The 13,529-nt window shown below is 36.3% G+C and overlaps 2 protein-coding genes across 3 annotated transcripts; both read right to left on the bottom strand.

Annotated features, from left to right (window-relative positions):
* Positions 1-472: 472 nt before the first annotated feature.
* anpeplb (alanyl (membrane) aminopeptidase-like b) lies at positions 473-7,671 on the bottom strand. Its single transcript, XM_059565005.1, has 20 exons — positions 6,694-7,671; positions 6,286-6,425; positions 5,958-6,097; positions 5,736-5,856; positions 5,187-5,341; positions 4,769-4,876; positions 4,499-4,642; positions 4,310-4,375; positions 3,953-4,018; positions 3,733-3,866; positions 3,446-3,528; positions 3,169-3,305; positions 2,635-2,690; positions 2,386-2,533; positions 2,207-2,295; positions 2,030-2,134; positions 1,760-1,927; positions 1,533-1,673; positions 1,087-1,168; positions 473-942 (listed from the first exon to the last, which is right to left on the bottom strand). Exons 1-20 carry the CDS (start codon positions 7,296-7,298, stop codon positions 793-795), a joined length of 2,838 nt encoding a protein of 945 aa, XP_059420988.1. The 5' UTR covers positions 7,299-7,671; the 3' UTR covers positions 473-792.
* A 2,655-nt stretch (positions 7,672-10,326) lies between these two features.
* Positions 10,327-13,503, bottom strand: LOC132156125 (uncharacterized). Of its 2 annotated transcripts, none has more exons than XM_059564996.1 (2): positions 13,387-13,503; positions 10,327-11,812 (listed from the first exon to the last, which is right to left on the bottom strand). In XM_059564996.1, the coding sequence occupies exons 1-2, from the start codon at positions 13,496-13,498 to the stop codon at positions 10,620-10,622; spliced, it is 1,305 nt and encodes a 434-aa protein (XP_059420979.1). In that variant the 5' UTR covers positions 13,499-13,503; the 3' UTR covers positions 10,327-10,619. The 2 variants fall into 2 exon arrangements, with proteins under 2 accessions (XP_059420979.1, XP_059420980.1); XM_059564997.1 differs by lacking the exon at positions 13,387-13,503 and adding an exon at positions 12,271-12,743.
* Between the last annotated feature and the right edge of the window lie 26 nt (positions 13,504-13,529).

The raw sequence follows: 13,529 nt of genomic DNA, 5'->3' as shown, positions 1-13,529 counted from the left end.
AGGCTACAACTGAATTTAGATATCACAACATTATTGTGTACAGTATAAAAATGTATATTTCGTTTGAGACATGCTGAAGATTACATTTCTTTTTTTTTTAATGAAAGCAAAGGTTCATAACATCATAGATCTACTGGAGTATGAATGCACCCCAAAATGTAAAAAAATACAGTAGTGTAAAAAGAATGCACTTTATTTAAAGATTTACATGTTTGCCTTCAATAAAAAATAATAAGTCTAATAAAAACACACATCACATCCTTTGTCATTTTATCTTCAATCTATCAACCAATCACATTGATCAAAATGATGGCTGTGGTTTTATAAAATGTAATATTTCAAAATATTAGCTTTCATGATTTTTATATGTATTTTAATAAGATTAAACTATAAAAATAGACATACAGTGCTCTTCGAATGTGCTTAGATGTGATTTCCTCACTGTAAACAGAGTCAGTAATATCAACTAAATCATAGTAAAGGCAATAAATTAAGCTGTCCTAAACATTCATTCTTGGCTTTTTTTCTAGTATACACAATAGATTTGGCATTAGCTACTCAACATAGCATAGGGAATGTGTTATGTAGCCATTTTAAAATTGCACATTCTTTGTTCTTCTCTTCTAAAGCTTGAATAATTCTCCAGTGAAAGTCATCTTTTGTTCGAAACCATCTCCGAACCATAATAGGGGGTTGCCTTTATTGTGGAATGCCTTTACATCTGTTTGTGATTGTATTGGCTCCACTGCCTATACTCTAATTGTGCTTGGCCTACAAAAAAACTAAAAGATCCTACAGCTCTCCCATGAACCATTCCTTAACAATCTGCTTGTTTTCTTTCACCCACTTAATATTTGCCTCTGTCCTTTCAATGACCTGCTCCAAAGCTCGAGCTGCAAGGCCCTGATCATCCTCTTCTTGCTCCCTCTGAAACTGCTTCAGCTGTGTAGAGACAATTTGGAATGTTTGTGTAAGATCAATGGTGGAAACACAATAACAGATTGAGAAATTGTCTACTATTACACTTTACCATCCCTCTGTAATAACTAAAGAATGAGAGAGTAACACAATTTCGGACAACAGCACCTCTTCAAGTTCAACGTCCGTGGAGAACCTTTTTGTCACGGCATCTAACAGACTGCCTAAAGATATGACTCCCGCTCCATACCTGTCAAAGGAGATGATCGTTAGTCACATGCCCATATATTTCTGGTAACTATGTTATAAAGCCTTTAAGACAATTCAGACTGTCATTCATTTATAGCTCAAGGCAGCCTTTGGTCCCCAAACTGCTCCTGATCTTTGTTTCTTTTATGTTAAGTGTGTGATATAACTTCCTCATTGCTGTAAATATTCCTGCATGAGTTTACAAGATTTACATTTCACAATTCATGATTGGTTTCAAGTCAAAGACAACTGAACATCCTCGTGTTTGCTGATTGAGTATTTGGCACAAGAAGTTAAGGTTAATGGCTTTGACCTCTCTAGTTTCCATTCACTGAATTCAAATAAATGTTAAAATCAAAACTTACTCTTGGGTGATGTAGGACCAATGGCCACGGACAAAATCCCAAGCGAGAGGCTGGCCAGCGACGTTTTTGGCAATGTAGTTTATGGTAGAAACCAAATCCATCTTCCTTATCTTTGAAGGGTCAAGAGTGTACTGAAGATATCTGTAGTATTACAAACCTCAGTAGTCAGTATGAAGTAAACAAAGTAGACAGATGAGATGGTATAAAGCTCATTTCTCTGCGCTGACCTGTTCAGCAGCCAGATTTCTTTGGTACATGATAAGGCATATCTTAGTTTGTCTTTCTCTGCAGTGACTGTGGCTCTTTGGTATTGTTTCCAAGCAAATTCCCAATCATACTCATCCCCAGAAGCTATTGCACTGCAGTAGATTGCTCTCCTCAAATTTGGATGAATGCTAAATGTAAAAAGATAATTCAAGTCAATAAAATTTATTCATATGCATCTTGTAGAACTGTTATTGACAATAATTTCATTTTATCTTTAAGGCGCAACTCACTCATTTGTGCCATTTCTATAATCTTTGAATAGATTCTTAGCATTTTTTATGCACTCAGGAAGGCCATTGCTGCAGGCTACTGAAATCGCATTTACCTGGTTATACCTGAGGGAAAAAATAAATTATTGCTAGATGTCCAACAAAATATACATAAAGCAAGACACAAATGTTGCTTACTGGTCAGTGTGTTTCTCAGGAATGGTTCCATTTATTGTGGAATTCTCAAAGTGATTATATAGTGGTGTGATTTGCTTGCGTAGGTATTTCTAGCCATAGAATGGTATACAGTTAATAGTAAGTATCACAATTTTCACTGTGTAATGCACATATTCACTAAACTATTTCCTTATGCTCACCATTATTGGACCATAGACCTCAGAGCGATCAAACATAAGGATTAAATGATCCAGGTTTTTCAGTGCTGATTCCCATGGAATATACTCGGTATCATTGATCAGGTACTTGGTTAGACTCAATGCAATAGTGATGTTGAGGCGATGACCCCTATATAGAATTAATCAGTTCAAATGCAGAAAAAAAAAATTAAAAATCAAAGCGAGCCAAAAAAATTCTTTACAACATTGGCCAATTGAAAAAAAATGTACCTTGCAACATTAAAAGCATCATCAATTAGTTGCCCTCGGTTGATGAGGGGAATGACCTAAAGATAGATTAATAACATTTTAACAGAACTGATTTAAGCCACTTTTGTTATTTACACATGTTATTTAAAACTAGAAAGTATTAGAATATGACTGTTCTTTTTCGTTCTTCTCCACTTATGGAGAGGTTACGATACTTTTCGTTCTACTGACTTCCATTCATACACCTGCCAATGCAGAAGAGAAGCAAACACAAGCTTGTGTGAAAAAGTTTCGCATTTGGCTGCTTTCCAAAATTCAAACCTGTGAGTTCTAATCACTTGAAGCCATGTGACCAATAGAATACTGGTAGCTGAATTAAAAGAGCATACATTTAAAACTGCAGTGTTGCAGGAAAGTGGAGAAAATTTTATTTTGGATTTATTATCATGATGTTATGTGTTGAATTTATGTTTTAAAATGACGCGGTACAATGCTGACATCATATAGGGACAGAGGCAGGATACTAATAACAAAACTTTCTTCAAAGAAACTTACATGATGATTTCTTTCAAGTTGCATACGAAGCTTATTCCAGTTTTCTTCATCGTAGTTGACACGGAAAAAGCCAGTGCAATTGACATTTGCGAGGAGCCACTCATCTTTGTCTTTAAGTTCAAAGTGCGGCCTTCGGACTGTAAGGAAGAATTCAGGAATGAGCAGCAGTTAATCACAAAAAAACAGTGACTGCAGATTTATGCTTGTGGTTTTGCCAATTTTTTTTTTTTTTTTTGTATAATTTGAAATGATGCTTTGATGTTTATCTGTTCCTTACCTGGACCTTTTACTCTCAGTAAATCGTTTTTCACCCCGGAATCAGTAGCCTTAATGTATCTGATGTCAACTTGCCATGGAATACTGTTAGGAAGCAAATTAACAATATTTGAATGAATCAATAAAAAGTAGTTTGGCTAAGAAAGCTAGACTACTTAATATGATTCATTTGGCGTTTGATTGTAGTTTAAATCCACTGCTATGTACCATGTTTCATAAATGATTCAGTAAATATGATACTATTGTATGTATGCTAATGTAAACAGCAATTTGATTCTTGAAACTCACTCATGGCCCCCTGTTTGCTTTAGTAAAAACTGTTCTTGAGAAGTCTCCCCCGTCTGGGTAATAATGGTGATTACTGGATACCCCACTTGCTCAATCCATGTGCTCATGAAGGCTTCCACATTTTCTTTTGTCTCCTGATCATTGTGGGAAATATTTGTCATTATCTTCTCATATCATATCATTTCAGCTTGAAAATAACATACATAGGTTCTTAATTTACCTCTTGCAAGCAGCTCCAAAGATCTTTGTACACAGTGTTTTTGTACTGGAACTTGTTAAGATACGTCTAAAATACATACCGTTTGCAATTATGCAGTCAGTCATAACCATACCTTAAAATCTTCATAAATACAGAAAATATTATAACACATAAAAACATAAATTATGTTATGGAAGCCATATTATACCATGAAAGGCATAATGAGAGTTCTAAAAAATATATATATATATTTTTTACATATTTAAAATATGTATATATAATGTATAATGTAGTTGAGTTGGGGATTAAAATGAGCAACTTCAATATTATTAAAAAATATGAATTATTATATATGCATTTCCCCCCATTTCGCTTTACCTTGATTCCTTTCATAAATGCATCCTCGGTTATGAATGTGGCCAGCATTCTCAACACAGCAGCACCCTAAAGAATGAACAGAGCTTGGAGGTTTCTTATAATAATAAAGGATCGCTTTATAAAATATATTATATTCTAACATTTTTGTAAAGTATGCTCATCAACATGCAGAAATGTATTAATGCCAACCTTTCTGTAGGTGATGTCATCAAAAAGGTCTATGATCTCAGCGGAAGTTTGAATATAATTTTCCTGCAAGCTGAGAGGATGGGAAGAGTTTAAGGAATCCACTTGAAAGGCGGTCTGGATTTCTCTGAGAACGATTAGATCTCTCTGAAAACACAAATCAATCATATCATCAGAGGAGGTGGAGGGATGCAGAGTTTGTATTTAATGAAAGACAGAATTAACCATGGGTTTACTGTTAAATCATTGTTCTAAAATAAAACAAAAACATACTAAGTCCCAGCCAGCATTTTCCACCCCAATGTATGACATGTATGTCGCAAATCCTTCATTCAGCCAAAGATCATTCCACCAGCGCATGGTAACAAGGTTTCCAAACCACTGAAATCAAGCACGGGTATGTAAAGATGATTTAGTTAAAGATTTATTGAGGGGTTCTAGTGGATGATCTAATGTTCTGTACTTGCAGCAAAAAAAAAAATGCTTATAATAAAACACAATGAACTATCATGCTATAGGAGAGCAAAATAAACAGGCTAATCAAAACGTGAAAAATGGAAAGTGCTTTCCTACAATTTCATTATTTACTTGGTCAGTTAAAATGGTACATTATTCTCGTTTTGTTGGAGCGGTTAATATCTTTTTTTTGTTATGTTATAAATTATGTTCTTAAATAAATGAATATGCTTACCTGATGTGCTAATTCATGAGCGATCATAGTGGCCACCCGCTCTTGATCAAATGTCGATGCGTTTTCTTTATCATATAACAGACCTGACTCCTGATATGAAATGAAACCCCAGTTTTCCATAGCTCCACCACTGATGTCTGGCAAAGCAATCTGATCTGTAATAAAATAAATTCAGCATGTGATCTTACAAACCTTGAGTTTGTATGCTCCCATTGTAGTTGTATTGTATCTGTTCAATTTAGGACAGTTCACACAAAAGTGAAAATTTTGTCTTTTATTAATATTTGTTGTTTCAAACCTGCCTTTTTTTTTCTTTTTTTTTTTTGTGAAACAAAAAAGATTATATTTTGAAGAATGCATTTGTCCATGCAATGAAAATCAGAGGACTCCCAAACAACCTTGGACCCCATTTAGATAATAATAATAATGAAAAAAATAAATAAATAAATGAAGTCATACATGTTTGGAACAATTTGAGGGTGAATAAATGTGAATAAATGTTAAACTTGCATGCAATTTAAATAATCCAGTTCCTTTCCGTTGACTGACCTATTTTTTTAAGTGGGTATTTAAAATCAAATATTTCCTCGTAGTGTTTCAGAATCTTCTCTGTTACTTCAATTGCGTAGTCAGCATGGCCAGCATCAATAGCATCCTTCCGAGCATGTATCTTGGAAATACATATAATTTGTGAAATGTTAATAAATAAATAAATAGCAGACACTCGAGTGGCTTAAATAAAAAATGTACTTAAAAATTAAAGAAACATACATTTATGTTAGTACTGGAAGGTTTTGATTTATACGTAAAATCAGATACAGTGAAAGCCAACAGATAAGTTGACATTATGGGGGTCTCCTCAAATGCAGTCACAATCCATTCTTCTCCATCTATTTCGACCTTATGTGCCCCTAATGATAAAACAAAAATAGAAGTTATATTGAACAGTATTACCTTGATTTTTTAAAGGCCTTTGCAACAGTTGCTTTGATATTTATTGTTATCTGTATAAGAGACAGGAGGACTATATATCTATATGAATCATTTTTCATTATTATCAGTACAGTGAGATCAGTGCAGTACTACTAAGGATCCTAACCTCCTATTTCATTGGACAGGGCAATAGTGCCAGGTCTGTGGATAATAGTAATATCAAACACAGCCTTCAGCGCTGGCTCATCAAAGCACGGAAAAACTTTCCTGGCATCTGTGGGTTGCAGCAGACTGGTGGCGAGGAATCTGTGGAGACATTTTTATGCAAAACAGTAAATAAAAATGAACAACAGCAATTATGTTAACAGTTAAATGAACTGAAAACATATTTGAAAAGCAACATTTGAAAGACAAAAATATAATATATAATATATAAATTATATACATATGAGAATATATATATACATATATATATATATATATACACACACACACACACACACACACACTGTGTATATACTTGTCCATACAAGATGTTATTATTAAAAGAAACTACATTTCAACTACAAACTACCTCTCCTGATCCTCCTCCTCCTCCTCCTCAGCTTTTATTTTCTTCGTGTACCAGCTTACGTAAAACCCAGCCAAGTTATCAAGAAGTTCCCCTTCGAATTTGGTGAAAATATCATAGTAGGTCCCATTTCCAGACAATTGCTTGAGTTCAATTTTAAGGAAATTCGTTTCATTTTGAAAAATTGTATATCCTTTCACTGATAATTTCTCATTTGAATCCAATTTTGTCACTTCCACAGTCGTCACGTTTAGGTCATGAACATGAAGATAGATGGTCTCGGAGATTGCCATAGACTTTACTCTTACAGTTGAGTTCCCGGTGAAAACGAAGGATTGGTTTGTGTAGTTGTTATTTATCGCTGCGTAAAGGTACGGTTGGATGAAGACTTTGTAGCTCTCAGGAATCAAATAGTCAGGAAGTCTGAGAGTCGGTGGAATTCCTGTAGGAATACCCGGTTTAGTTGGAGTCGGTGGACTCACTGGAGGAAAATTATCTATTTGAAGTTTGTACATCACAGCCATCAACACTAAACCACTAACAGAAGATACTGTGAGGACCCCAATGCCGACAGCCAAGGCCTTGGACATGCAAGTTCCTTTGGCCATTTCTGATCTTTTGAGGAACCTCCAAGAATGAACTGAGCTAGGAGAACTTGCTGTACGTTTTTAAACTCTGTACTCTCTCACAGATCTTGACAATATATGTATTGATAAAGGCGTCAAGCACCTAGAACACGCCTAGAAGAGCGCATTTCAAGATTATACATTAACTAGCATGGATGAGCCAGAAACAAACAAATATAATGGTATTTCACATGTATTGTGTCCCTTCGCACTCTGCCCCACATCCATTATTATATCTATTATGTAGTTCAAGGTCAGAAATAAAAACTAAATGAAAAAGAAAAGAAAGCTTAAATGTTGAGAAAAGTGATGCATCAGATGTTAATGTCAATTTTTTAATCACTGGAACCAACTAGAGTAAACCCATGCTGATCTTCTTGAGTCCATCTTATGTTCTGCCAGAGAACTTCAGACCTCAGTGATGAGACATCCAGCTGTTTGAGACCTTGGCAGAGGTGACAGCAGTGTGCTGCCCAGAAACTTTTCCAGAATTACCTGACTGGTTAAGTAGCTGGTTTCTGAACCTTCTGTAGTACTATATCAGTGTTTTCGAGGGAAACTTCTGGGCCCGTATTCATAAAGAATCTTAATGCAAAAAGTAGCTCCTAGTGACAAAATTGTATGAAAATTCTTAGAAATGTGGGCGTTTACTCTTAAAATTAAAGAAAAAATCCTAGTAAAGAAAAAAGTAATTCAGAAAGCATCTTAACCCTTAAAAGAGGTCTTAAGGTCAAACTTGTTTGAGCACAGATGAGGACTTTTAAGAGGCTTAAGAGTTTCTTTAGCAGAGGAGAAAAGGGCAGAAAGACGAAGAGGCAGAAGAAATGTGTTGCAGACAATGGATGACAGTGAGTTAATAAGACGCTATAGATTAGATCGTGCAGGGATCATGTTTGTGACTGATCTTATTAGAGACGTGCTAACATCTCCGACACAGCGCAGAAATGCCATAGTGCCAGAAATTAAAGTAATCACTACATTACGATATTTGGCAACTGGGAAAAATGCAACAATGCAATAGTGATGATTTGGGTCTGTCACAACCTTCTGTAAGCAGAGTGATCACACAAACAATTACAGCACTTTCAGAACATCTTATTGTGTCGCAGTTCATTTCGTTTCCACTGGACATTCCCTCCTTGCAGGCTCAAAAACCTGCATTTATGAATATAGCAGGCTTATAGGTGCGCACAAGCAGGGGGAATGAACCGTTAATAGTTTGTGCTATATGCTCCCATGTCTGCTTCTTGTTCCTTGCTGTGATACCCGGCCCAAATTTTCCTTTAAGAATGGCCTTGTGTTCATCCACTAACTGGGCTAACAGTAAACACTGTTCCTCTGTCCAGTTTGGCTTTCTCACCCTTCTTGGTTTTGATTCCATGTTTGATACATTAAAACCAACATTCAAACCGCCACTTAAATAGGACAGGAATCACTGTAATTGGAAAGAGTGGAACAATTTTTATCATTCCAAGCCAATCAAATACCTTATAGGAAATTTTGAAAGCATGGTAAATAAAAAAAAGGATTTATATACACACATACAATGTGTGTGTGTGAGAGAGAGTGAGAGAGAACGGACAACCAACCAATCAGTCTTCAAAAGATTGTGTCATACATAGCAACGGGGTCAACCCCGCCTCCTCACTAAGATGAAAGTTTTTGTGTCTTCCTTACTCAGAGTTGCTCTCAGATCGGTCCCGAATCGCTCTTAAGCTAAGACTCCTACGTAAAAGTTTTTAAGCTAAATTAAGAGTTTTCTGAGAGGATTCTTAGAATCTCTATAAATACAGCTCGGGTGTGTTTTCTTAAGAGTTGGGGGCTCTCCTGCTTCCTTCCCCTTCATTCAGTTTTATTCTCAACTTTTTTTTTGTCTTATTCAAATTAACAAATGTCCTGTGGAATCTACTTTTTAGAATAGACAGAATATTAAAACTTTCACCCTTTAAATTCCAAAATATAAAAACAAAAAAGAAATCAAACCAAATTGAATCTGCCTCTTTGAAACTGAAATGACTAAATAACATTTCAGAATTATCTTAAAATGAACCTACAAATATTAACATTGATGGGAGGGAAGCTTAAAGACAGTGGACCATTTTGAAGCACAAAGTTTGAATACATAAAAAACATTATTTAGTGAAATCATATGAATTTATTGTAGCGGTTTCAATTCCAGCCAGTACACAGAATTCATTTATCACTTCACACTGCTGTTTTTAGGGGTGGCAAGAAAGGAACACAGCTAAAAAAGAAAAGCGTATGGTGCCATCCTGTGGACGAGCATGAGATAATGCTAATCATATTTTCATCCATTGGGTTGTTTACAAGGAAATGCAACTTTGCAAGTAACAAAAAAAAACTATTATTAATAAAACCCTTCTATGCACATAAAAAAAATAATTATATGATTGGTCTATTGGTTTTTAAGGCTAAAGGTAATATATTCATTTCATAAAATACTCCAGAGATCACAAACATCATGAAAGACACTGTCTTTAAAGTTTATATTACACTGGTTAAATGCTTGGCATGAATGCAAAGTATCTGATCTCAGTCAATCTATGCTTATTCATTGGTCAGTTGATACCTCATAATGTCAAGAATGGATTATCAGTTCAAGTTTTACTCTCATTACTTCTTTAGAAAGCCCTAAACTCAATAACGGTCCTTTTAATTATGAGACATTTGCCCCAAATATGGATAAACATGAAGATGCAACACAATGCATATTTTCAATCATGTGAAAATACTTAAAATACCAAATCCTAGGCTTGATAAAAATTGTAATCCTTCTATTTAAATTCCAGTTTATGAAAGAAAGATTACAATTCAATTACCGGAAAAGAAGAAAAGTTGTCTGTATTGTCTCAAATATAGATTATCATAACTTTTGGTCAAGACAAAAATGCACACAAAATAAAGGCAACAATTGTTTTGTTTTTTTGATGATTCCTTCTGAAACACACAAGGACTGAAATATTTTAAGGAATTAAAGTTCTTGTCAAAGTGATCCACAGTCCCCTGCCGCAATCCGCTTTATTCTCATCTTTGCACAATATAATACTTTTCCTGAATTCACTTAAGCTCCTAAAAAATGCACACACTTCAGCCAGAACACAAGCTGAAACTCTTGAGGCATGATTGTATAGTTAAGAATCTGGACATATTTAAAGGATCAGCAGAAGTGTGTTATCTGATTCTATTTTTGGTTCTTCGAATTTTCCAACATGGTTTTCTTCAGGAAGTGGCTGTGGCCCTTTCGGCCATTATGTGTTGCCTGTAATTGTTTAAGTCTCAACTTCACCAAAGCCAGCTGTCTAAATGCTGAAGACAGTAGCAAGACTGCTGGAGGATTGATGTCAGCTCTCTGTAACTTTGCTCTTTCCAGCTGGGAAGGAGTCTTTCATTGTTAAGGGCCTGAAGTTTTGGTGTCCCTTCACGTAAGACCTGATACAAGCAGGGCCATCGGCTCTGTATCTGTAGTCGAGTCCGACGGTCCAAAGTAATGCCCCGAACTATCTTTTTCGCCCGCAGCTCTCGCAGCGCTGGGAGGTTGAGGCAGGAGAAGACCAGACTGGGTGACACATCAAGGAACTCGAGCGAAAGGGATTCAAGGGTGTACGAGATGCCTAGATTTCGCAGCGGAACAAGAACATGGAGCGTGAGGGATTTTAGATTAGGCAGCGATTTTGCCAGCATCTGTAAAGTGTTCGGACTGACCCCTTTGAATACCCAAAAGTACTTCAATTCTAAGATACGGAGGTGTTGGAACTGAGTGATCAGCGCAACGGATGTTTCGGACCAGTCGAAGTGCAGGCGCATTTTGGAAATCCTGGGACAGCTGTGGACCAGCCTGGCTAGGAGAATGTGAAAGTTGTTAACCTGGTCCATCTTGGTAATATTCTCTTGATGAGAACTAGAACTTGTGTGGACACGGAGGTCGAGAGGTTCCAGCAGCGTAAATGTCCAGTTCAAGTCTAAATGACTGAGATCCCGGCAATGCACGTTCTCTAGAAGATGTGACAGGAGATCGCCCCATTTATTGCACTGGTCCCCTAGATCAAAACTGGCCTTCAGAGTAAGCAAACTAGCCCCACGGGATATTAGATGATGTGTGTAATGGTGAACCCAAGCTTTCCAGCGCTCAAACTCTCTGTTGGAGACGAGCAGACCCTCCTGGCCCAAATTAAACACCCCACGGCGGGAATAGTCTGCAACTCTCCAGAGCTTCCCAGAGCGCACTAAGCAGCTCCAGCTCGCACACACAAGGGCCGAGTTGCATTTGTCCACCTCGCTGAGGAATGAGAGCACATGGAGTTGACATTCCACCGGTAGACAGTTGAAAGGGAAGTAATCTTCATCAGCTTTAGCCCTTCTCCTTGCATTTATGGGAACAAGGGCTCTCTTCCGTTGAGGCATGTTTGTCAGGGCTTGGTTTAACTCTTCAAGATCATCCTTTTGTCTTGCTCTCACTGAGAGACGTTTAACTGAACCTTTCAGAAAATAAAAAGTCACTTATTATGTGCATCTCAGCAGTAAACATTGTCTGCAAGATCTTCATGATGTACGAAAGTTGCACTCGGACTAAACCAGATAACTCAAGAACCGATGTAATTGATTCAATTCGATTCGTGAAGGAAATCTTTCACACCGGTTTTGAACTGGATTAAGTTTTGTTTACAAATCAAAACAAAATGTTGTTTGTAATGTGCAACAAGACACGAGAATCTCAACAGTAAATTTATAAAACAAATGCAGTACTAAACATTTAAATGTCAATTCGATTCGATTTTTTTTAAATAAAGTATAATTTATCATGTGCAACAAAAAACATCTCATGCATAAAACATATTTAGTAATAAAACATTTTAACGACTAAGTAAATGAGTGAGCAATTTATCTATTTTAACTTGAATTAGTAAACAATATGGAAACACCTATGATAACTTACCTTTAACATACTAGCAGATTTCTGAGATGTCAAGTTAATATTATTCGCAAACACACTATAGCACTTCGCTCAGAGAAGCTCGTGAAAGAAATAAGTCGTGTAATTTTTGTCAAACTTGCACAGACAGCGAGTGACGCGTCGTTAACTTGTCACCGCGGCCTGACATCTTTTAGTGAAACATCTTCTGTACTAAAGTTCGCTCAGTGCAATACTTTAAGTCAAACTATCATGATGGTCTGACTGGGCTCCTAATTCAAAAAAGCGTTTTAATTAGAGAGAATTAATCAGCACTTTAGAGCAAACTAAGCTGCTAAGGATCCCTGTGAGAGACTGTTGTTGTTCTCGGCGAATGACATCATCAGTGTGCGTGCTGCCTGCAGCCTTGGGTGTTTATGGCTGATCCGGGAACAGCTCTGAGGACGTTCTGCTGCTCGTTTAAACAGGATTCAAACGGAAAAAACTGATCCGAGGACAGGCTTAACATGCTTTTCGATTTCTGCTGTCATTAGTTCCGTATAGCGGCAGTGGTATCTTTTTATCATATTTCTACATGTATTTAACGAATATTTCATGCTGATCGATAATATTAATGAAAATCCTATCAAAATGTTTTTTACAGCGTGTATCTGGTAACGTAACGATACATCATACAGACTGGTGATGGGAAGGATGAATCATTTCGGCGAATCGGTTCTTTCGAACAGTTCAATTAAATAAACTTGTTTAAAACCACGGATCTATATATAATATACGGTTTACACCATCGCGTTGTACCTGCGTGCTATGATCGTTACAGTAAAGCCACATGTAGGCACATGCCTGTTTAATAAGTTTTTAATGAATCTGATCCAAATAGTCTATTTTACGTGTAAACTTAACATTTTTAACTTTTTATATTATCAGTGTGCTGTTGTAGACCTATGCATGTTGACTTGTCTAGTTGTTTTTCTTAACTGTTCTCTGTTTATATTTTCTAAGTAAATATATATATATATTTATAAATATATATATATACATACACATACACACACACATCAGGAAAAAAATAATACAATAATAATAATACAGTTATTGTAGCTGATTATGGTACCATTTATCTACGTGCTCACGACTTACAAAAATACTTAGTTGTTCCACTGTTCCATTTAAAAGTGTTAATTTGTGAGAGTCGGTGGGATGCAGTTGCTGCTCCACGGAAACACGCGCGCACTGATCCGCAAGTGCACATTTAAAGGGGTAATACAACAAGGCTGTCTTTG

This window comes from Carassius carassius, chromosome 13, assembly GCF_963082965.1.
Source record: "Carassius carassius chromosome 13, fCarCar2.1, whole genome shotgun sequence".
NCBI lineage: Eukaryota > Metazoa > Chordata > Actinopteri > Cypriniformes > Cyprinidae > Carassius > Carassius carassius.
This window is presented reverse-complemented; position numbering and strand designations above follow the sequence as displayed.

Coding starts and splice junctions, on each gene's coding strand:
- anpeplb (XM_059565005.1), bottom strand. CDS start 7,298: ATGGCCAAAGGAACTTGCATGTCCAAGGCCTTGGCTGTCGGCATTGGG. Junction 4,643..4,768: donor AAAATGCTGGCTGGGACTTA/GTATGTTTTTGT, acceptor TTGTGTTTTCAG/AGAGATCTAATCGTTCTCAG. Junction 1,928..2,029: donor TATAGAAATGGCACAAATGA/GTGAGTTGCGCC, acceptor TTTTACATTTAG/CATTCATCCAAATTTGAGGA.
- LOC132156125 (XM_059564996.1), bottom strand. CDS start 13,498: ATGTGCACTTGCGGATCAGTGCGCGCGTGTTTCCGTGGAGCAGCAACT. Junction 11,813..13,386: donor TGGAACAACTAAGTATTTTT/GTAAGTCGTGAG, acceptor ATTTTCTGAAAG/GTTCAGTTAAACGTCTCTCA.